This window comes from Haliaeetus leucocephalus, unplaced genomic scaffold (assembly GCF_000737465.1).
Source record: "Haliaeetus leucocephalus isolate CR32 unplaced genomic scaffold, Haliaeetus_leucocephalus-4.0 Scaffold545, whole genome shotgun sequence".
In the NCBI taxonomy this organism is placed as follows: Eukaryota; Metazoa; Chordata; class Aves; order Accipitriformes; family Accipitridae; genus Haliaeetus; species Haliaeetus leucocephalus.
In genome coordinates, this window is record NW_010972981.1 from 4,762,305 (window position 1) to 4,785,270 (window position 22,966).

Here is a 22,966-nt window from a genome sequence, read left to right on the forward strand (position 1 = left end):
TGGGGAGGGGGGACACAGGACGGGCAGCCCAACCGGCACAAATAGCTCCCTGCCCAGGTGCGAGAGGGTAGGCAGGCTGCCCGCCGAGCCCACCGCCCAGCACCTTCCCCCGGAGCAGCACACGGCACCTCTTACCCATCTCCCCTTCCCCTTTTACAGGGAATTGTTCACGCACGTGATAAGGTCCTGAGCAACAACCCAGACAGAGATTTTTAATTGTTATTATGCACCTAAAATATACAGGAGGGTAGAGTCAGACAGCTCCTGACCAAGGGTGCCAATCCAGACAAGCTCTAGGGAACGAGTACTGCAAAAAGAGGGAGGCAGGGGGAGGAAGAAGTTTGGGACTCTCCCTGTTGCAGAGCTTTTGGTGACGGTGTCAGCAGTATTTCAGTCCAAATATTCAAACGCTGCTTGCTCATATTTATTTACTTGATTTATGGTACATGCCCACGCTAATCTCTCTATGCACTGACATAAAATTTTTCAACATTCATATACCTTTGTTAGGTAGCATAGCGTGTTCTGGGAAAAAAAGAGCTACATATATTTTGCAGTGATTATTTCACACATGTAATTGATGTAAAACCTTCTTTTTCCTCTTGATACTGACAGAAATCTCAAAAAAATGCACTTGAGTGGTAGTATAGACCCTTCCTTTGCAAACTATTAAGCATAATCTTGTCACTTCTGTTCATTCTCTATTTCAGTGTTGCATTTGCTTTAGTTTTAATTATATTGGATGTGTCAGGATGTCTATCACAATCCCTACTTCTTTCTAGAGATTTATGACTGTACACAAATATAAATTTCAGGGTAAAATTATATACAATATAGCAGGCAGGAGTTTACATGGAATTTTTAAATTTTGTTCAATTATGTGGACACTGGTTTTTGTGCAAACAGAACACACACTCAAAAATTCCTTTTTAAACAGCAAAATAAGACACTTCTCTCTGTTGCTTTTACTGCTAGAAAACTGGAATGTAATTTGACCAGGAAATTAGCATTTGTAAAGTATCAACTTCATTAATTGCATTTTATGATGTTTTAATTTTTCAGTGTGTTCAGCTTCATCAAACCTACCACCATGCCTGTTGAACAGGTACGACAAACACAAGTTGTGTCTCACAGGAAGAAAAACACCATTTTTCCTTAGACCTGCAGCATGAATGGATCAGTACATCCTTAATACGTCTGGGCTTCCCATCAATTTTTATTGTGATCTAACTGGAAGCCTGCCATCTGGTCTAAGCTGGCTAAAAGAGTTTATTCAGACACAACACAAAAACTTGTTTACAAGGCTAAAGACGCATTTACTCTGTATGTTTTACCTATGCAGTTATACTCCTGTCTTTAAGTGTTACAGCAATGGCTCCAATATCCTCCTGGTATGTACCAGCAGATGTGTTGAGTGACGCACATACCATTTAGAGAGGTGGTTTAGCTAGATGAAATAAACAAAGACAGTAGACATTAGCCCTAAAAAAACTGAGGAAATCACCACAAAGAGGAAAAAAATGTATCTTTAGATATGTGCGCTCTACTCTTACCAGGCTAAAAAAGTTTCAAAAAACCTCCCAAATATTCCCATATCTAAGGAGATGCTCAGCTGAGAGAACACCCCAGGTACCCATACTGTGAGCATCCTAGGATGAAAGCAATAAAAGGCTCCTTTATAATGAAACACCAAGTGAGAATGTGGAGATGCCACAGTAAGGAAGGTGCTAACAGGTATAGGGTTTAACACAGCACAGATCACAGGTACATCTTGCCAGGCTTTTCAGTTCGCTTTTACAGTCCCATGAAAACAAAATGTAAGCTTGTCCCAGCAGGCAAATAAGACCTCACCTCAAAAAGCAGCGATTGAACAGTGCATCCTGGTAAACCCCTACAACCACAGAGGACACTCTTCAGGATGAGGAGATGTGTCTGAATTTTCCGCCAGTTAAGCATTTGGATTCATTTAGACGTCTCATAATATCCTTAACTATGTATTTCCTTGATTTGTCACTAGGTACTAAGACTTTAATGTTCTTTCAATGCAATTTTGTGTATGCGAATAGAATCGTAAACTAGAGATGGTGATGTTAAAACAGAAAACATTAAAAAAAAATAAAGATCACAGAAGAGCTATCTGTTGCAAAGCCTCCTCTAGAGCACATCCACTGTTGGCTTGTTTCTAAGTTTCCTGGAACTCACTAGTCTTCACAGATAAAGTTGATAAAATGGGGTTGACACTAAAATGTAAAACTAATTTGCTAGTTTACACTAAGGCTACCTTGTTCATTTACCCGCAACCAGCCTAGCAGAGTTATGTAGCTCATGCATACTGTGGTGCACGCTACAGTTCCCACTGCAGTTGCCTCTCTTCTATTTATTTCTTAGTCAAAACTGAATATATTGCTCATTCTCTGCTAGTCTTTTAAAAGTGCATGTTCTTGATCACCAGCCCTCCATCTGTACGATGTAAAACATCGTATTTTTCTTTGTGAGGCACCGATGTTAACCAGACTCTTTTTCATCAGAAATGGTGAAAATCAACCTGGGTATTTTTTTTTGTCCTCTTTAAAAATGACCCATAACAGGCAGTCAAGTCCCGCTGTACTTATCAATGCACTAAATATCATTATTAATTAGGCCATAGGTTCCTTTAGGCAGGGACTATCTTTTTGTTATGTGTTCACATAACCCCTTTCACAACGGTGTCCTGATTTACAATTGGGCTTTGAGATGCTGCCACAGCACCTATAATAAATAATTTGGGGTACTTCTGTTTAATCCTGCTAGTAACCAAATGAAAAAGAACTTGGGCCCAGATGTTCAGCTGCTGTAAATTAGGGCCTCTCCACAGGTTTTAATGGAGCTATGCAGATTTACACTAGCTGGGGACCTGGTCCTCTGCGCTTTGGTATGTTGATGCTGAAGCTGAGAGCAGTAGCTCCTGCATACTTTATCTGTACCAACCTGTCCCAGGACTAACGGCAGTCCAGCCAGAGGCCAGTAAGGAAGGGCTAATTCTTCCTCCTTATCAAGTGCGGTTTACAGCTGAGCACTACGTTGCTATGGCTAAGAAGCTGAGTTTAAAAGTGGCTTGGGTTCATCTTGCCTACAATGTGGTAGATGCAGTGCTCACATTCCCTACTGGAAATGCACTGATGTATCCTGCTCATGTCAAGTGCATCTTCAATTTAAAAGTTATCCCCACTGAGGTTAACAGAAGTTATAATTTGAGCCTACATAGCTGCTAGATGCACAGCCAAAACCCCATGGGATATGCCTAACCCCAGGAATAATAAGTAAATTGCAGCTGTTTGCATACTGAAGCAGAGGTGGGACCCTGCAGATCACCAGCTTCAACACAGCCTACGTTTTCCTGGCTCAGATGGCCTCCCTGTGTATTGAGATATTTCGCCCTGCTCTGTCAGCACCCAAAATGAGGGGGAAGAAAGAGGGGAAGGGAGCTGTGGACTGGAAACAGCCCAGGACGAAAGAGCCGCACTCCTGATCCAGCGTCCTGGGACGGCAAAACCTGTTTAAGTGACACTCTGGGGGCAGAAGGCTGGAGCTACTACCCTTAACCCAGGCAGCACGACCTCTGTTTCTAACCTATTTCAGACAGAGTACAGGGTACCGTGCCCAAGCCTGGCTCAGCTGGCTAAGAGGAGCGGGTGGGACCACTCATGTTTAGGTAGCAATAAAATCCTGTTTTGTAAACGTATGTTAAGGATTACACAGGCACCACCAGACAGAGGGGGGGGGAAGGGGAAGGGGGAAGGGAGAAGAAAGCAAACACTATTGCACTTCATTCTCTACATTGGGGGGCAACCATACAGTATTTCCAGTGAAGAAGAGCTAGTTCTAAGTGAATAATATTGCAAAGTTTTATCAACCTGAAGCACCAAACCACCAGCACGCCATGAGCACCGCGGTGCTTTACAGCTGCATATGGCCTTGCCCCCTGTTTCGACAGCAGAAGGTGCCCCAAACCCGAGTGCTGGGGGCACAGGGAGCGTAACGCCGACCCCAGCTTGACTCCCCTTGGATTAGAGCAGCACAAGCCAAGCGTCTCCCAGCAAAGTCGATGGAGTTAAACCAGGACAGATTAAGTGTAAGTGAGAAGCAAATCAGGCCCTTTATGTCTGCCCCTCCTTCCATGAGAAAAACTAAATCCGTTCCTTTCTCCTCAGACGCATTGATAGCGATAGCCTAAACTGCCCCGATTGGGTTTCACCAGTGGCAATGCAGAAATGTTTATTCCCATTAGGCTGGGTCTATAAAATCCTCCTTTCATTCCTGTGCTTCTACGATTTCTAAACAGCAAAGCCTGACATTTTGGTCTCTGACAAACAATGCTTAATAGTGGGACATTTGAAAAAAAAAAATCTATACGAAGAAAGCTCTTAAGACAAGATAGGCTGAGCGTTTTCACCACAAATGGTTTGTTTTAGCTATCTCTCTGCCTCCTGTAAGACGGAAATCAGACAGCTTACTGGCTTAGCTTGTTAGGCCAGGTTAAAGGGATGCAACGCTGAAAGGCTCTTACAGAAGCTTACCCTTGGACTAAAAATAGCAGGCACTAGAGAATTATCTTAAATACTACCAAACTTGTTCTGCACTGTGAATGCAGATAACTGTAATATGTTTCCATTTTTGGTAGTTTTAGAGCTTTTTAAAGTTATGCTCGCTTTAGCTGACTATTTAATTAGTTTCTGATTCTATTTGCTACTTTTTCTCTCAGAGATATAGCCCGAGGGGTACTTTGCCTATGAATCCTTTGTATTTAGCAGCGTTGCTATTGTTAACATCTAATGAGCTATTGGATTTGCCAAACACTCAGTGTAGGTACAAACGCTTCTTTGAAATATAAATGTTTAACACATAGCAAATAGCAAATCAAAAGATACTCTAACGTGGTGTCCTCACTCTCTCATTGCGTGTCTCATCAAAAGAGAGTAAAAATAAAAATCTGCTTTATTACATTTAATTCTGAAATTCCAAAATGCATATCTGAGTGAGCCATTTTTAGCTCACTGCCTGGGACTTTAGAAGAAAACTAAATGATTTTTGGTACCGTGAGAGGACTTGCATATATGGGCAAGGCTCCATGGTCTGACACGGTTCCCTGCCAGCTGAACTGTGGAGCTATCAGTGTTTTCTTTGGGGTAAAACTGCAAGACTTTACAGTCTTTAATGAAGCCACCTCATCTTTAAAACATAAAAAATGAGCTGCTTTTTTTTTTTTTTGGAGGCTACAAGCAGTTCTCTTTAAGTGGTCTTAAGCAGTATACCCGTTCATCTGCTCCTCACTGAAAACCATGACAAGACATCAAAATAAAGCAACTCCAAAGCAAAGCACAAATGTTCTCCATCCTTACATACATTTTACTCATGCTACAGCCAGTCTGAAAGGTATCACCACAGAAATCAGCGTAACATCCCTGTTGCTGTTGTTGCCTCAACTCTCTGCACTTTTGCAGGTAACGCCGTTGTGGGTACTCGCTGTATGAGCTTAGATTGGGAACATCACAGGATTCAAGCGGCAACTGCCTCCATACACTGAGTCCTGCCCACTGCCTTCCACATGACATCCCAGGTACTACACCAGTCTTGGCACCTGGATGATTGCCTTAACAAGAGTACCAAATAGAAACTGATTCAGGCACCTATTTTACGTGTCTTCCAGTATTTTTTCCTTCCCTGGTTTTACTGCAACTTATTAGTATGAGTCACTTTCAACATAATTTAAAAACCCCACCTTGAGTAAGATCAACTTCTAGATACAAATGCTGGGCAAGGTCAAGCTAAAACCCAACCATGCAGCTGAACATAAGTTCCTTCCCTTATTGGGCAGGCATTGCAGTCAACTGCCATGGAGCTGGCAGAGCCTGTCCTCTCTGACACAATTTTTCTTTGACTCTCTTTTCAGAGTGAGAAATGTTTTCAATCTTAAATAGTGGTGGAATTCACAGATTCCCTCACCAGATATATACCCAGTGCCTTTATAAGCTCACGCATAGTGGCATAACCTAGCCACATGTCTTGCAACTGCCATTAAAACCCTCCATATGTCTTCATTTGTGAAGCAAGTTTTGTTTTTGAGTCAGGAGTTAAGTTCACAGCCTCTCTGTCAAATAAACATGTCTGCTGTCACCTGGCTGCTGAGCAAGCCCTGTCTTTGAAAATATGCACTCAGTGATTTTAGCCATCTATTTCTCAGCCTTTCCTTCCACAGTCATGCAGCAAAAATAATGCTCCATCCTCATTATGATGATTAACGTTACTATCCACCTCCTGCAATTTAAGTTTCTCCTGGTTAAGGGTTACTCTAGCACTACCAAGACAACAGCCCTATTGCACTGAATGATCTCCAGTTACATCGTAAGGTAAAGTATCTACAGAAAGTACTCACAGTTCAAACAGACAAGACCAAGAAAGGAGGATTATAATCCTTGCTTTATAGCAGGGGATTTGATGTGCAGAGATTAATCAACTTCTCCAGGCCAGACAGTGCCCATGAGCATAGTGGAGGGCAGGGCTCCAACCAGCAACACCAGCCTCCCCTTCCAAGCAGGGGACAACATTTCACGGACACCAACAGTGCATACAGTCCCTGTCCCAGAGCACTTGCAGCTGAGCTTCCAGTTGACAGAAGAGGACTGAAAAATGATTGTCAAGAGCATTGGGGTCACAGCAACATAACTAAGGGGAGGATCATTTTGTGCATTCATAGAATTTGGTGATTTTGCTGGTTTTTATATAGAAAAAGTCCCCATCCTATTTGCTCACTTATTACTGGCATTCCAGAATGGAGTTTTCCAGAGAAAGTTAACACAGAGACAGTAGCGAATGGCCGCAACAGAACAAGGCTGGTGTGTCAGATGTATGTCCATACCAGAAAGCCACAGGATACCTGTATGATGTAGCAGATCTTAGGGAGAACATCAGCTCGCTACAGCGAAAGAGACAAGTTTGGACCAGTGGGAAGGAACACGGTCATGACTGAGTTCAAAAGTGAGCACGGAGACCATCTAGTTTAACACAAAAAGCTGGGCCAACCCCCCAAAACACAGGAGGAAGAGGCTATAATATAACAGCAATTCAGCAAGCGTCTTGGAAGAACAAAGGGTCCAGAAAGCATACTGTTTGAGTGAGGCTCTCTCCTTGCCTAACTTACTTTTGGAAGATAAAAACCAGAAAACATCCAAAGCTGGTTGGGTAAGTCATTACCTGTACTGATAGTCACACAGACAGGTTTGCCCCAAGGAAAGATAAGCAGGAGAAAATGAACTGTGGGTTCAGCAGAGCTTCATCTCAAAGATTCCTAAATTACTTTCAGGCAAGTAGGAAAATATTTTGCTTTAGAATTTGGATGGTACTTAGAAACAAAATTATTCACAAAAGCAACGCCTGTTCGTCCCCATCAGGCTGCCGTGATGGCAGCTTTATTGCACATGAGCCCCAAGGAGCAGAGCCCATGGGGGGGCAGTGCACGGGGTGTCTGCAATGGCCAACCACCTGCCAGACAGAAAAAGAGAGAAAAAAAGCTGTTGTGTTGCTGCCCCCCATTCTTTTCTTTGCTAGTGAAGAGACTACACTTTCTGGCTATAGTAATAGCTCAAGATCAGGGATCTGCTGGTAGTGACTTTCTGAGCTGAAGTGACAGCCTGAGATGTGGCACTCGTTTGTGGACTTTTATATGTAAGACTGTGTCATCTACAACAGCCTGCAAAGGTCATTACAAAGTCCATAGGAAGTCAGACAGCAGTGATGGAGGAAGAAAGTGTCTTTGGCACAGGTTCGGGGATAAAATTATTTCTCAAAGGCATTTGTGGGATATCAGGCAGAGTAAATTGGAATTAAGATCAGGAATCGTGCCATTAATGCCAGCAACAGATTAAGTCCTGATGATTTGCCTTGTATATAACGTGGGAGAAGACTGGCTAGATATTGTGTGTTTAGGTTAGAGATAAGATATAATCTAACCAAATCATGGAATGCAATTTGGGAAGATACTCAAGAGTTACAGAGTCTGAATTAGCAGGTTTATCTAATAACTGTAGGTATAATTATGTCCTGATGCAAAGCAATTATTGGATTCCAGAGGGGGAGAACATCAGGTGAAGTGGCCCTGATCCTTCATTAGTTGAGTAGCTTTCAGGACCAGAAAGGACACCTGCACATATCCAGAGGTACAAGTATTCAAGAAATAGGAGGTAGACATCTCTAGGAAATTTGGTGTGTACAAATTTGGCACCGGGAGATACATTTTCTTTGCACAGAAACAATTCAGATGGATTCAAACATTTAAATATCAGTCAGCAATATTTTGTAGGTTTTCATTCCAGGTCTGTGAGAATTTTGACTCCTTTGCTGCTGAAAACAAGCACGTTATTATGCCACACTTTTGGTCTGCCACCTTCCTCACACACACACTTACTTTGCTAAGGCCTCTCCCATAAGAAAGGTTTGGCTTACCAGTTAGCAGTTTCAAAATTAAAAGATATAATTTTAGAACTGAACAGAGCACTTGCAATGAAAACAAGCCATGCAAAATTTGACCCATTTCTCATCCTAAAGCCTCTCATGAGGACCTCAGCTAACCTGTGCATGGTTCTGGCAGGAAATGCAGAAGTTTGCAATGAAATCTGCTTTTCTTTTTTGAGGTCATCCACACTCAATTCTTAGATTAGACTCTCTAGGGGCAACAGTGATGAGGACTAATGTGGACTATCTCCAGATTCCTGCAACTTTGATTTTCACAAAGATTTGAATTCTTTTTTTAATTGGGAATATACCAGTATAGTTAGGGAGGAATTCTAAAGAAATAACAGTACATGATGAGTCTTGATTGGAAATGACTAGAGAATATAATGCAGCTCTGGACAATACATTTGAGGGATGTCTTTGTAAGAGCTTTTAAAGACTGATTTTGGGGAGGAATTGGGAAAACCTAGCCGCTCTGTTAAAAGGGATAGAAGGGCAATGAATTCTACTGTAGGATCTCTTCTTTTGCTGACTCAGTGAAGACACATTTGTCATTCAAAGAGAAATTAGAAAAGGGCATGGATCGTGCTACATAGATGCTCAGTCTCAGTTATCAGCCAGGTACAGGCAGCTTCCAACACATCTACCTCCAAGTGCATCTGAAAAAAAGGCAATCTCTTCTGGTGGATGTGGACAGAACGTCTTTGTCAAAATTTCAGTTTGAGCAAATACTGCAAAGCGGTTTAGCACAGGGAGGATTTGTCCCTGCAGAAATTGACACAAATTCCTTTAGGACAGGGGCAGCCACCCCAACCACATAGCTGGGATTGCCAGCAGATAGAATTAGGAAAACTGGAAGATAACACTGTGGCCTAATGTAAACTCTTAAATCTGCTGTAAACAGAGCGGTAACATTGGCACACAATAAAACTGGTATCTGTCATTGCACTCCCAGAAGCAGGTGTAGGGAAGGACAAGAGACATGAGTGGATCTTTGTTCATCCCTGTGAATTTGGGTTGGGGAAAAAGCAAGCTGACAGAAGCTGTGGCAAATAGCTAAAGTTATAGCGACGGAGGGCAAGCTGGAGCGATCACCTAGGAGGGAATAATGGGAGATCAAGTGGAAGGGTCTAGTCTGAGGTTCCTGCTATGTGCATGGTGCAACTTGGAGTAACAGGCTTGAGAAGGCAGCATTCCTGGACTGACAGAAAAGCCCAGTACCCACAAAAGCTGTTTTCTAAAAAGTTTTTGACATGCCTGCTGAGCCAAGGCACATTGTTAAGAACATATACACACAATTTTCAAAAACATGGATAAGGAAATAGGAACTATTATAGACTGAAGTTTAGGGATAGGTCTTTTTCCTTCTTTAGCTTTGGATCTAAAAATCGAAGTTTCACAAGTCTAATCTTGTAGGAGATCCAGAAAGAGAACAACCACCGCCACGCAGCACAGGGCTGCCCCTAACAAGCCCTCTTGGGTCCAGACAGGGTCTACAGAGAGGCAGTTCAAGTGCATCTGGACTGTGTTCACAGAGTTGCAAGTGCCAGGAGCGGGGTGTAACGCGATGCTGGTGGTCCAGTGGAGAATCAGCCCTCCGTGGCCTATTAGCTCTGACCATAGGGGACTTGAACTGACTCAGTGTGGAGACCCTGACATGATTCCTGCTCCCTGGTACTCTGGGGAAGCTCCCCAGGCAGTCAGAGCAGAGTGCAGATTCTTGGACATCATTTGGGTCTGTACAGGACACAGCCAAATAATCCTTCCCAACCCAGTTTTGAAAACACAATACAGAGATGATGACTAACTCTGCAGGAACTTGCTTGGTAACGTTATGGTCGCCTCTAGCCAGAGCTCATAGCCTGGTAGGATGCCACCTGACTCTTCCAGATTTATTCCTGTGTCCCTCCATCACTTTCCCCGTGTTTCTGCAGGAAAGGTTTGCTCTCTCGCAGAACAGAGCCTAGGAGAAACATCAATATTGAGTGAAAGCTAATAAATCCACCCACAGCACCCATCAGCACTATGCAGAGGCAGGCTTACAGCCTTGCAAGAGCTAGTCCTGATCTGGCTGTAACAACACTATATCAGAGCTAACAAGCCCTGTCTGACTAGTTAAAAAGGGAGCAGAGCATCTTCCAAATGACAGTATTTCTTAGCTTCCTAGTCTTTTGGGGGATTTTGTTTGTTTGTTTGTTTTAATTTTTTTAAAATTTAATTCTTCTTCTCAGGTCTGGAGATAAACAAGTCTCCATGTTGGGATGTACTACTTAAGCCAGCTTCTCCGCAGGTTTGGTAGTTCCAAATCATGTTGACACAACTGCAACTTCAAGCTAGCATCTCCTAGCTGTGTTGTAGGTTACCACTTTATTCCCTGGGCTGGGCAAGCTCAGCAGGCTGTAACTGTTTCCAGCTGGCTGGGAGGAAGAGGAGCCTGGTTAGACAGCAGTGCTCCCAGGCCCCTGAAGGAAGAATAACCTGAGTTTGTATCTTCACTCAAAAGCCCCAAGGACCAGGTCTTTTCTTCTTTCACTACCTTTGCTCCTTCCAAGGACTTCAAAGCACACACCATAAAACAGGGATGGGATGGTCACTAGTACATACAAAGAGACTATTAGGCATTACCACGAGACAAGTAAATAAAGACGGTGTTTAGTAACTGAGGAAAAAAAAAAAAATTAAGACAAGCATGGTCCAGCATCACAGCCAAGGAACCTGGCATGCCAGCTACTAAAAGGCCACATGGAAGTACTGCAATTAACCTTAATTCATGGGATGAGATTTTCAGGGGTTAGGTAGGTATCCAGTGACAATGTTTAAAAAGTAAATGCGCAAAGAAGTAATGTGCTGCCAGAACTGTAACAAAAAGATTGCATAAAAGTTATGCATTATGGATGATTTAGCAATATCATAGATAGCATGGGCTCCAGCAAAAAGAGTGAAATCATCCCTATCTTCCCATTTGTCGGCAGAATTTTAACAAGGGGCTCCTGGGAGCTCTTGGGGGCTCCTCCATGGCTCAACAGACAAATTAACTCATCAAAGGGAAGGTAGGGATGATTAACTAACAAGAGCCCCCTCCAGCCCATCACTGGCACATGGTTATTTCACCCAGATGGTGTTCACCTACCTGAAACTGGTAATGACAGTCTCAGATTGGATTTACAGAAAAACATAGATAATAAGGTGCTGCAAGAGTGACATGATAGGAGTTATTGGTCTGTGATGCTCTAGACTGTGCCAGAGGCAGCAGAGCTGTTTTGTAATGTTAGCCTCTGTTTTGTAACGTTATCCTCTCTGCCCAAGAGATTTCCTGCTGCAAATGGGAGACTTGGTCTCCAGAGAGGCATTTGACCTGACCCTTCCTATACGAGGGATCAACAGCAAAGAAAATGACAAGAGATGGCAACACTCCCATCACATACAAGCAGTAGCAGTTTGACACCCTTTCACTGGAAATGGATGAATGTCTCTGTAGCGTTAAGGACCATGCGATATTCTCCTATGCCTTAGAAAAAAAAAGCACAAGTTTTTCTGGCTTTTCTCCAGATGCAATTGAGGTGACAATTGGTAGTGTTTTGCCTGATATCTTCATACTAGTGTGAAGAGCGCTTGTTGGGCTTTTAAGGACAGTCAGTAATACAGCCAAGAAAATCCACACCAGTCCTGGTGGGGGGAAAAAAGTAAAGCAAACACAAAACCAGAAAAAGAATTTAAAAAATGCATAAGTTTCCTCCAGATCGGTAGAAATAAAAGCCTCTTGCTCCTTTTGTGCATGCCCGGAGGGTCAAATGCCTTACAGGGCACATTCAACCAGATGTCAATAAGCATGCACTTAGGTTTTTGTTTATTAAAATAATTGCATATGCATCCTTTTTTACCTGACAATTTTGAGATTTCACCAGTCTGACAAGCCTGTGAAAATGGACAAGCTAAGGACCTGTGTAAGCTAAGACTAGCCCAAGAGGTAGGTTTCCTTATATGAAAATTTGACATGAAAACCGAGGCCAGACTGAGAACACTTTTCATAGCCACCCATCTTCCTCTGAAGACTAGGATTTGGCCGTGATGGGCTTCTTGCTATATACAGACATGCCTCCTGGAGATTCTATAGTTGCTTAAGACTACAGCATAAGATTTTCCAAGTGGGATCAGGAACTCATTACCAGTCCTAATAAAGTGTCATTTTAAGGGAGGAGAAGCAGCAGCAGAGGCACACGGAAATAATTCCTCAACTTCCTGCTCTAGGTGGCCCTGCCCGAGCAGGTGGGGTTGGACTAAATGAACTCCCAAGGTCCCTTCCCACTTCAACCATTCGGTGATTCAGTGAAGCCCTCCCCTGCTCCAAGTTCATTCTTCACCCTTTGCCAACCACACTGTCACCTGCACTACCTGGCTGCCCACACCTCACCAACAAGGCCTCCTGAAGTGGAGACAACAGACCCAAGGTCCTCTTCACTCAGTCTCAACCCACAGGGCCTGGCAGACTGGAGCACATTATAGCTAGATGCAGCAAGTCAACTGATGCATATTTTAAAAAAGAAATAAATCCTGAATACTAGAAAACTTTTAAAACTCTCATCATACCTGCTTTTCACTTAGGGTCACTGACTGCTCTGTGGAAATGTGCAAGCTTGCAGCGTTCTCACCAAAGTCAAAATCCCAGTGAGAAGTCTCACTTCCCTAATGTTTATTACCTGCGCTCTCTGATGCAGTTCCTGAATTATTATGTCACTGCTTAAACAGCAACTTGGGAGAACAACAATTGTTTTTTTCACAAAGGTTTAGGAGTACTTTCAGAAAAAATTTTGAGTTCCCTCCAGGAGAAACTACCATTGTTTCTTCTAGCAGCTCACGGGGAAGCAGAACATTCCTCTAACCAGACCAATCCTCCAGATAACCAAGTTATCACCACTTCCTTGCAAGTAATCTCTTGGGTGAGAAACAAGTTTTCCACCCAATTTCTCTATTTTCACACAAGCGTATCTCCTGTAGGAGAGATGTGCAGTCCATCAGACCACTTGATGGACTGCCCCTCCAAATCCCTATAAAGATTTAATATCGCTGAGCCCTCAAGGGGCAGATAGAGCAGACTGAAGTGTAGAGGTGTAGGAAGCTCTCTCTGCCCGTTTGACACCTCTAACCCTGTAATGTGCTCAGAAGGGCTGATCCTCCTGAACTTCATGTGATGAGCTAGATGGCTGTGAGCAGTTCAGGCAACTCAAAGCTGTCATAAATCAACAAGTCAACAACACTTGCCCAAGGCTGCCACCACGGCTTCTCACAGAAAATACTCTGTTGTTCTGATTATCATCTTAGTGATTAGAAGTACCCATTATGGACCAGCACCCCATTGTGTTACTCACAGTAAAGCACAAAAGCACAGATGTGTGTGAGGAAATTGAAGTATTATTCCAGAGCGCCACACAGCTCAGGCTTCATGACAACACCAAAATCTCAATAGGTTTTGGTTTTGTGCTTTCATAAACAAAACTCAGTGATTACTGCATGTGGTAAAAAGCAAACTCCAATCATGCCCCTTCAGACTCATCACCACCACAAAGTGCTAATTAATTTCTCAATCATTATGAAGAAAGGCTGTTGCTCCGTTGTGTCAGAACAGAAAACTCAGCCAAAGCCACCAACTATGTGTTGCAAAGGGGCTGATTTCCACAGAGACCTGAAACCAGTCTGCGTGGCTGAGCATGCGTAGATGCCCGTGCGTGCTGATGCTGCAGTCTGTCACCTGCAAATACAGGCGTTAGGATCCCGTATGCACCTGCACAAAGCTATCAAAATAAAACCCAGACACTGGAGAAAAAAAGGCCCAAAAAGCTGGCTGGGGCACTCTTCCAGAAAAGGTTGCAAATTTCTGGTGCATCTGAGTATTAACCACTGTAGAATAACAAGAGCTACAAGTGGATAAGCTTTCGCAGACACACATGCACACACATACTCTTCCTTGTATTTTTTTCTGCTCATGGGGAAAAAAAATTGTTTGACACGATCCAATACCAAAACTTTCTCCCTGCAAAAAATTTGCTCCGTGCAATTTCCTTCTCCTGACGTACACATGCACAATAGATTAGCAGCACTAAGAAAAAAAAATTCCTAAATTAAGCCTTGCTATGATTTTATCCTTCTGTAATGGCATGGGCCTGAGTTAATGTTAAGTGGGATGGGGCAGCAGGGGAAGAGCATACCAGGGTTAAGATGGAGCATTTAGTAGCAATTAGCAATGATGCACAGTGCAAAAATAGCAACAATACAAAAAAAAGGAAAGAGGTTATACTAGAAATAAAACCATTAAGGGAAATAAATTTAACAGTTTAGCCAATTAGCATTTGTCCAAGAAAGGCAAACTTTCTGTTGCTGTTGTTAAGCAAAAGGGGAAGAAAAAAACAGAAGAGTGTTATCAGAAATATTTACTTCCCACTAGCAATGACTCTGGGAATGTTTTTCTAACAAACGACAGAGCCACTGTCCCACTTTTTTGTGACCCTCTCTGCAGTTCTAGGGAGAAAATACTTAGTTCAACATTATCGTAAGCTAGAATATGGCTCTATTTATGTGACAAGTTGACAACATACAATTTCATGCTTGTTGAACTGATCTGTGTTATATATTCAGTGCGAATATTATGAAGCCTCACCATTATAAATATGAAACAGTATACACTTATTCAAAATAACTCCAGCAGTAGCAATTTATAGCTTGGTTGTTTGCGTGCTTATGAAGTCCAAATGCCACCTTAAGAAGCTGCATCTCACTGAAACAGATGTGGAGTGTGACTGTGACCAAAGTGGATTTAAGATGACCTCTGTGAAAGGAGGCTATTACATTTTGGTGTGTATGGCAGCTGACACCAGTTTGTATTTAGATATGTAGCCAGTGGGAACACAGTGTAACACGGTGTCCTCAAGTGCTGGTTTTAACACGGGCCAAGACATTTGTCTAATGACCTAATTAGCTTACTACTGTTCTGGTGAGAGTTAGTCTTCCCTCTTGCAAAAAGGACAGGTGCTCAGCAGAGCACAGACACGATGAGTATCTCAAGCCATGTCTGCTCCAGGTGAAATATCTCTTTAATGGGACCGTGAAGGGGATCAGTTGCGTTTTGATTGTGCACCTGGGGAATGGTCTTGGTGGCCTCATACATCAAACAATAAGCTCTCAAAGCAACTGGTTTTTGCTCATTTGGGGCTTCTTTCCTGCCTGAAGGCTTCAACCAACATGCAAGGTTCCTGCATTAAAACAGAGACGTGTTTCGACAGTTTGTAGTTTGTCCAAGCAGGAAAGAAAAGGAAGCAGCAGCACACCTTGCTAACACTAGATACAGAGCATTTGCATAAACTCTTCCCAATTACATAGCAGCTGGTTCGAGTAAAATAAATTCCACTTACTGCTTGAGCCTTTTTAAATGTCAGCATAGCTAGTCATAGATTATAGTTCACATACATCATCCCCATAGATGTAATGTTATTGTGCTGGTCTCCTATTTAGTAGATGGAGAAATCTGAGTCAGGCCAGAGACACTGGAAAAGGTAACGCATTCAAACACACAAGAAACGTGACATTGGTCCATTAGGAGTATAAAAATTCTGGCACTTCCACTCAGCCTCCGCTATTTTCTTCCCCTGGAACTGAGGGTCTTTCTTCTAGTCTCACAAGCGGTTTTTATGACACATTGTTACCTTTTATTGTTCTTATAAAGTTTCCTATCCCAAATCTGCATCTTTTGCCTTTTATGTTTATTGTTGTATTAAACCTACAATGTTGTCTGTTTCCGTACTAAATCTATCCTGTAACCACATACTGTACATTCATTTCTCTAGGACCTCAGTAGCTCTTATCTGTTTGCTTTTACGATCTCTTATGAACTGCTAGGAATAGCAATTTGCAGTGCTGTTTGTAAAGTCATCTCAGCCTGAACTCAGCCTTCCCCTGTTTTGCCATACAGCGATACTCTGCAATGAAATCCCATTTGCCATAGAAGCATTTCATTACAGGATGCATTTTAGAGGGACGCAGGTTCCCAAGTACCCTATGTGTGCTTATCATGTGAAACATTCAATGTGTATGAATCTGAATTTCAAAAAAACCTACTTATTAGAGCAGGAAACTACATGTTGACACGAGATGGTCCTGTGCTACCTTCAGATTCACCAGTGTGCTGCCCACTCTACATTACTGCCCAGAGCTATTTAGTTGTGCTCTCTGAGGCCTCAGACATGCTGCTATGCCATTCACCCAATCTCAGTTCTTTTAAGTACTTTGATAAGCTTTATTCTGCCATTATACCATCTAGAACATTAAACACAATGTTTAAGTTCTATGTTAAATCACAATCAGTTCCTATTAACTGTTCCAAGCTCCTCATTTTTATCAACAGTTACTTTATTAAATCCTTAATAATATAGATGGAATAGTTAGTTAATTTGTGTGTTGAGCCATGGATGTTAATTTGTAAACATAATAACATACTGCAATCATTTGCATAATAGCATTTTAATCTTTTTAGTAAAAGCTGTAATTCCCTACAAAGTACGCTGCAGTAGAAACTAAGTGACTATTGGTAATAATAAAAAAGGCCTTAAAATTCTGATCCTATTATAGTGTTGGAACATACCCAAACTGCTACCATAATCTCTGAAATGTTACTGTTCTCTGATTTAGGTGTCTGTGTCAAGAATAAAAATGAAGTATAACTGGTAGCAGTAGACTATTTCCTAAATGTAATTTAGTATTCACTAAGCACCAGCACTTTGCAAATAGCTCTGAGGCTTTCCTTCAAAGTTCAGAGCTCTAGTTATGCATATTGTGTGAGGTACACCATGCAGCTCACCTCCAGCCTCTGTTGTGCTGAATAGATGGCTATGATAAATCATGCTGATTTGGCACTGAAGGGCATCAGCCATCAAGGATTTGACTACTATGTCTTTTTTTCCCTGAGATTATATCTCCTTGAACTGCCTGCCCTGGGCTACTAGTTTTGGAGAAAATTAAAAAGTGGAAAAAATGCTAGGGGAGGCCAGTACAGAGAGTCTATATAGGCTCAGCTCTCTGGAAACCCATTAACACCAGTCACAAGACTGGCAAAGAAAACATTGGTGGTTGTTTAAAAGTCAGGCCAAGTCATTTTACGCAAGATCTGGTAATTCATTAATCAATCTGGCTGCAAACCTTGAATGAATAACCTGAAATAGTGAAAGAGTCTGGCTGCACCACAGTACATAAGGCAGTTTATAATGTGAACCAATGCAAATTACCCTGGTGATGTTTAAGGCTCCCCTCTACCCTCATCATCTTCCTGATGCAAACCCTTCCAAATAAATAAGAAATCATTTATCTCCATGAATTTCCCTGCTGCCAGGGGCAAGACAGTATGCATTTCATTATGCATCTCCTTCTCTCCCCACATTCTCATTGCTTGTAATACAGCGGTTTTTGGCAGCCTACAATAAAACATAGTAGCCTATTTAGGCTTTCCAAATGCACAGCACATAGCACAGTCTTGAAAAGTAACCTGGGCTACACCTATGCAAAACAATTAAAAATAAAGTCATGAAATATGATAAGCATCTCTCTGGAATACAGAATTATGCAAATAAATGAAATCCACAGAAGGGCAAGCAATGTGGGTTTTCTGAAGTCTTTTTAAAGGCTAAAAAAAGTGGTTTGCCAAGTATGAGAATACCACACTTACAAATCTTTCCGATTTTACGCAAGGTCATTACACTTTAACAGGTTATTGCCTATCTATGGGCTGCATTTTCTTTTAACATCAGTTGAGTTATTTGTAAGCAATGCCAACAAAGAGATATATCCACCATAGACATGTTCTCTCTCCATAATTCTAGGCAAGGGCCATAAATAATTTTAAATATGACTAATCTTACATGATAGGGTACAGTATATTTGAAGAAGCTTCAGGGGACAACAGTTTTCATGAACAAAAAGCCTTCTCACTTGTGCCACATTAAGTTGTATGGTTGTTCACGTCTTCACACAGCATTGGCTTTGAGAACGAAAAACTAATCATTTCGATTTTCTAGAAGTAGCCAAATCAGTTTTTTACAAATACAATTTTCTGAAGCCTAGTTCTTCACAAAACCAAATCATGAAAGTAAATGATGCAGTGAACCACCTAAATAACTGGTCTTGGGTGACTTGTTAACTATTTACTTGCATGAACTTGTGTCAATAGACAGTGCCCTGAGGGGCCAGAACTCCTTCATTTTATCTTTCCAGTAGTCAGAACAACAGACAAAGAAAACCAGGTGAAAAACAGAAATGATCAAGCTCTGAATAGAAAGAAATCAACTTGATTGATAATAGGCATATGTACACACATTGATAAGAAGAGCCTCCGCACTGGGGCAGATGGTACAGGCTTGATTTGGGACTATTACAGTTAGACTGGCATGTGAGTAGAATAACGCAGTGATGAATTAGGTGTGTCTACAAAATACTAGTGTATTTTAGCACCAGGGTGAAGGCCAGTATCTCATCACACCTAAGTGGATGAGAGCAGGGATTTATACTCAACAGTTACATACTATCTAGACTAATTGGACCTTTATCTTGCTTGGCTCCTGGTTGCTACTAGAACTATTAATAATTTCTCGTCGGTGACACTCCCAGTGTCACTGGGAGTGTCTAAGCTTGTGGGTGCTCAGCTCAAGCAAGCTTCCAGGAACACGATTTGCAGAAAGCCTGAAAATTCACTTTCTGAAATACAAACCTCTCTTAAAAAAAAGTGCACCAGAGACATCCAGGAACTTTGTGAAGGGCTTTTGAACACTGGCCCTCACCTAGACCATGCCACATGCACTGCATTAATACCTCAAAGGAGAGTATGCTTCATTCAAGGTTAGGTTTGGCAATTAAAACTGTACGGCTTGTGCAATTAACGTTGCTCTTGTACTTCCTGACATTTGTTTGCCATATTAGTTCTTTCCCTTCCACCCCAAACAGACTGTATTTCTATTTTTGTACGACAAGGCCTCATCTGGAAGCTTAAGTTAGGTAAAACATGCTACTCCCATGATGATATGAGAGAAAAAGAGAAAAAAAAAAAAGTTATTTTCCTTAAAAAGAAAAGCCAATGCAGATCAATATGGAAAAATCTAGAGGTTACCAAATGGGAAACTGCACAAAACTTCCATTCTCTCAGCTAAAACAAATAGTTCCTCGCAGAGTATGTGAGATAGTCTCTGGAGGAAGAAGACATCTTCTTCTGTTCTTGAGCACCCCCAGTCGTCACATTACATAGCGGCAGAGGCGAGAAATAGTGCAAGGTATCCAGCTGCATGATGGAGAATGGGGACAGGGTTAATGTATGGGAGGAGAAAATAACTGTTTCATTCCCATCTTCCTAGGCCAAGCAACCAAGAAATGTAAACACAACAGACTACGAAGCTGAAAATAGTCTAATTTTGTGTGCAGTATTGCAAAATGCTACTAGAGCACAACTTGTCCCTATAGGCAAGTATGGGCCAAGCTGTGTTGTCAGAGGCAGCGATGCAGCCTGCAACTGCAGCCGATGAGTGCAAGGAAATCCAGGCATTTGCAAAGAGGACAACAGAATTTGCCTGTTAGGAAAGCAGCGGCATATTTCATTTCCAAACCATTATTTCTGACCTATTAGTTGCTGCCTACATGCATTCCCCCAGCTGCATACCACATATTTCTTCACACTGGGGCTGCTCATCCTCAGAGGCACACAAATGTGCCTGTGAGAGGTTACACGTAATGACCAGTACCTCATGTCACCATCTCCCAATGAGGTTAAGTACAAGCCTATCTGGTCTTGCTGTTTGCAACATGCTTTGATTTTCAGAATGGGAATTGTCTCATATAGGAAGTGACAGTTCCTATACAAGGCGTGTAGGGGAATCGTCACTACCTATCCGAGACAATTTTGCACTCGGCAGCTGTGGCCACCAGTGCAGCCAGGCAGTTACTCACAGGGCAAGCAAAAAGCCTGTGGTCAAGTTCCACTGGTTTTACTGGAACAATTTGTGTGTTTAGAGTTGGTAGATGCTTAATCATATTACTTATCTGGAACTTATACTTTGAAAGTCTGCATCTTCAACTGATTTTTCCAAAAGGAAAATGCCTCTGCATTTGGCTTTTAATGAATGAGGAAAAATAGATCTCCTTGGTTATAAAAAAGGCAAAGCCGCTCTCTACCACGCTAGCTGCGACTGTGTCCCCTGCCCCCCTGCCTCCCTGCTACTGACCATCCAAACCTACACTACCCTGCCCGAGGCGGTACAACTGCAATTCAAGAGCAAGACAGGGTTTGGAAACTTTGTAAAACAAGGCGCGGAACATTACACAACTAATGAAAAAAGAGGGCCTAAGCACCGGGCTTTGCAGGGCTAATTTCATTTTGATTTGAATAAAATTCATTCCAAGTTGCTTGGTAGAAATCGAACAGAGAGGACCAGTTTCTACTGTCAGTTACACTGGTATAAATCCAGAGTAACTTCATCTGCATCAGGGAGATCTCCGTGGGTTTAGTGCTTTATACAAAAAAAGAAGAATTTCATTCAGGACATCTTAGGTAAGCATTTTACTATACTGTTTCAGTTAATCTTTTCCAGCCCGTAAGCTCCACTGGGATCATTTGGGGCCTCCCCAAGCCAGCAGGCCAGCCACACTTCCGGGAGCTGTGGCACCTGCCGCGTGAGAGGCAGCACCCGTGGCTTGCTGTTGCACAAGGTCTTCCTGCCAACTAATCAATTTATTGTCCAATTTCCCAGTGAGTGGACGATCTATGGCATCTCCTATCATCAAGGAGGGAAGGAGGTTAGGGTTCAGGAGGGGCACGGCTGCCCCATAACTACGAGGTGGAGAATCATGAAGGCTTTACACAACAAAAGAAAGAAGACTGGAGACAGAGATAAAGAGACAGTAACCCTCCTCTCGTACACCCTGATCCTCAAGGCAGAATTGTGAAGAAAACATTTAAATCTCTCTACCACCCTTCAACTTCTACTTTAGGACTGCTCTCCACCAGGAGATCTATGAAACACCCCAAACGATGTGCTAGTTCCCGAGCTACTGACAGCCCTCACTGCCTTCTCTGCCACATCCATTCTTTTTCTCCCCTGTACATCAAGTACGAGGACCTCTCAATTTGTGTGCAAGTGCCTTGCACGGTAAGGCTCTGAGTGGTAAAAACCTTTACTAGAAATGCTCCAGCTAGTTATCAGCTAGCTGCTGTGCTGCACTCCGCTGCTTACTGGGGAATGCAAGTGAAGGCAACAAACATGTTTCGACTTTTGTTTTTCTTTGTAGCTGACAACTGTGCAATTCCTCGTCGTGACGCCACAGGGCAGTATGCTCTAGGCACTCTTTAGCTATTTCCTATCAAAAGTTCCATTTAATTCTTTTCAAGGCTTTTTTGCCCCCCTCTCTCCGGATCGCAGGCCTGGTTTTGATCATGAGGATTAAGGGTGCCTGTCAGAACCCGTAACGCGCATCACCACGTTTGCTGTCCCTGAATGGGGGAAAAATAGTAAAACTGTTGTCCACCAGGCTAAAAAAGATTAGAAAAAAAGCAAGCAAGGATTTTGCAACATGCACTTGCATCACTTTGCCTTACCTCGAATATATTGGCGGGTTCATTGCTGTACTGATTGGAGATGATCTCTGACTGGTCGCTGTACCACTTGAGTCCTCCCAGAAAGCTGTCTGCATCCAGGTCGTTCACATCTAGTTCGGAAAGGTCAAGTTCTGGGAGATCTGGACAAAGAGGCTGGTCTTCGCCAACCAGAGCAGCACACTGCAGGAAACAGCAACACAGAAATAGTTTCATTAATTACCAGGAATCTATTAACTTTAATATCATGTGATAAGAATTAAGCCTCGATTAAGCAATGGCACAGGGTCACTAGAATCGACTTTGTTTTCTGGGAAAAAAACCACTAAGTATTAGACTGGCTAGCTCTATGCAGGTATGCAAAGGGGAGGGGGAAACAGTAGGGCATAAGCTGCCTTCTCTATCACATCTCTGTCCAGGGGCAACGACTTTCCTTCTCCCTATACTCTTCGATAACAGTTGTGTTCAAAGCTTTATTAAATCCAACAGCAGAGGCCGAAGCACGGCCTTATTCTCCTGCTTCAGAGCAAACCAGTGCAGGTAGAAGTTACAGATGAATACCTCTGGGCAAGGTCTGTCACGCATTTCCTGATGCATTCAGGTTAAAGAGGCACAGCCTGTTACAGCCTTCAGCCCTGGAGGCTGGCTCAAGCTGGAGATAGTCACACTTTCATTTCTACAGATCCTCACTGTAATCCTTGAGGTCAGTCATGATGGTGGCTACCATGCGGACACAAAAACCTACAGGTCAGTGATGCTGCTGTGCTCCTTCCCCAATGCGCTCGATGCACAGACCACAGCCACCCAGTTCCATGTCAGAGGCCTGGCAACAGAAGTGCATTCTGAAATATCCCTATATTCACCTTT

The 22,966-nt window shown here is 42.6% G+C and overlaps 1 protein-coding gene across 1 annotated transcript in view; it reads right to left on the bottom strand.

The window, feature by feature from the left end:
- PPARGC1A (peroxisome proliferator-activated receptor gamma, coactivator 1 alpha) overlaps window positions 1-22,966 on the bottom strand; it is a 63,825-nt gene that overhangs the window by 36,331 nt on the left and 4,528 nt on the right. The window contains exon 2 of the mRNA XM_010576853.1: window positions 22,103-22,282. Coding sequence (XP_010575155.1) covers window positions 22,103-22,282 — 180 coding nt within the window. The remainder of the gene's footprint in view (window positions 1-22,102; window positions 22,283-22,966) is intronic.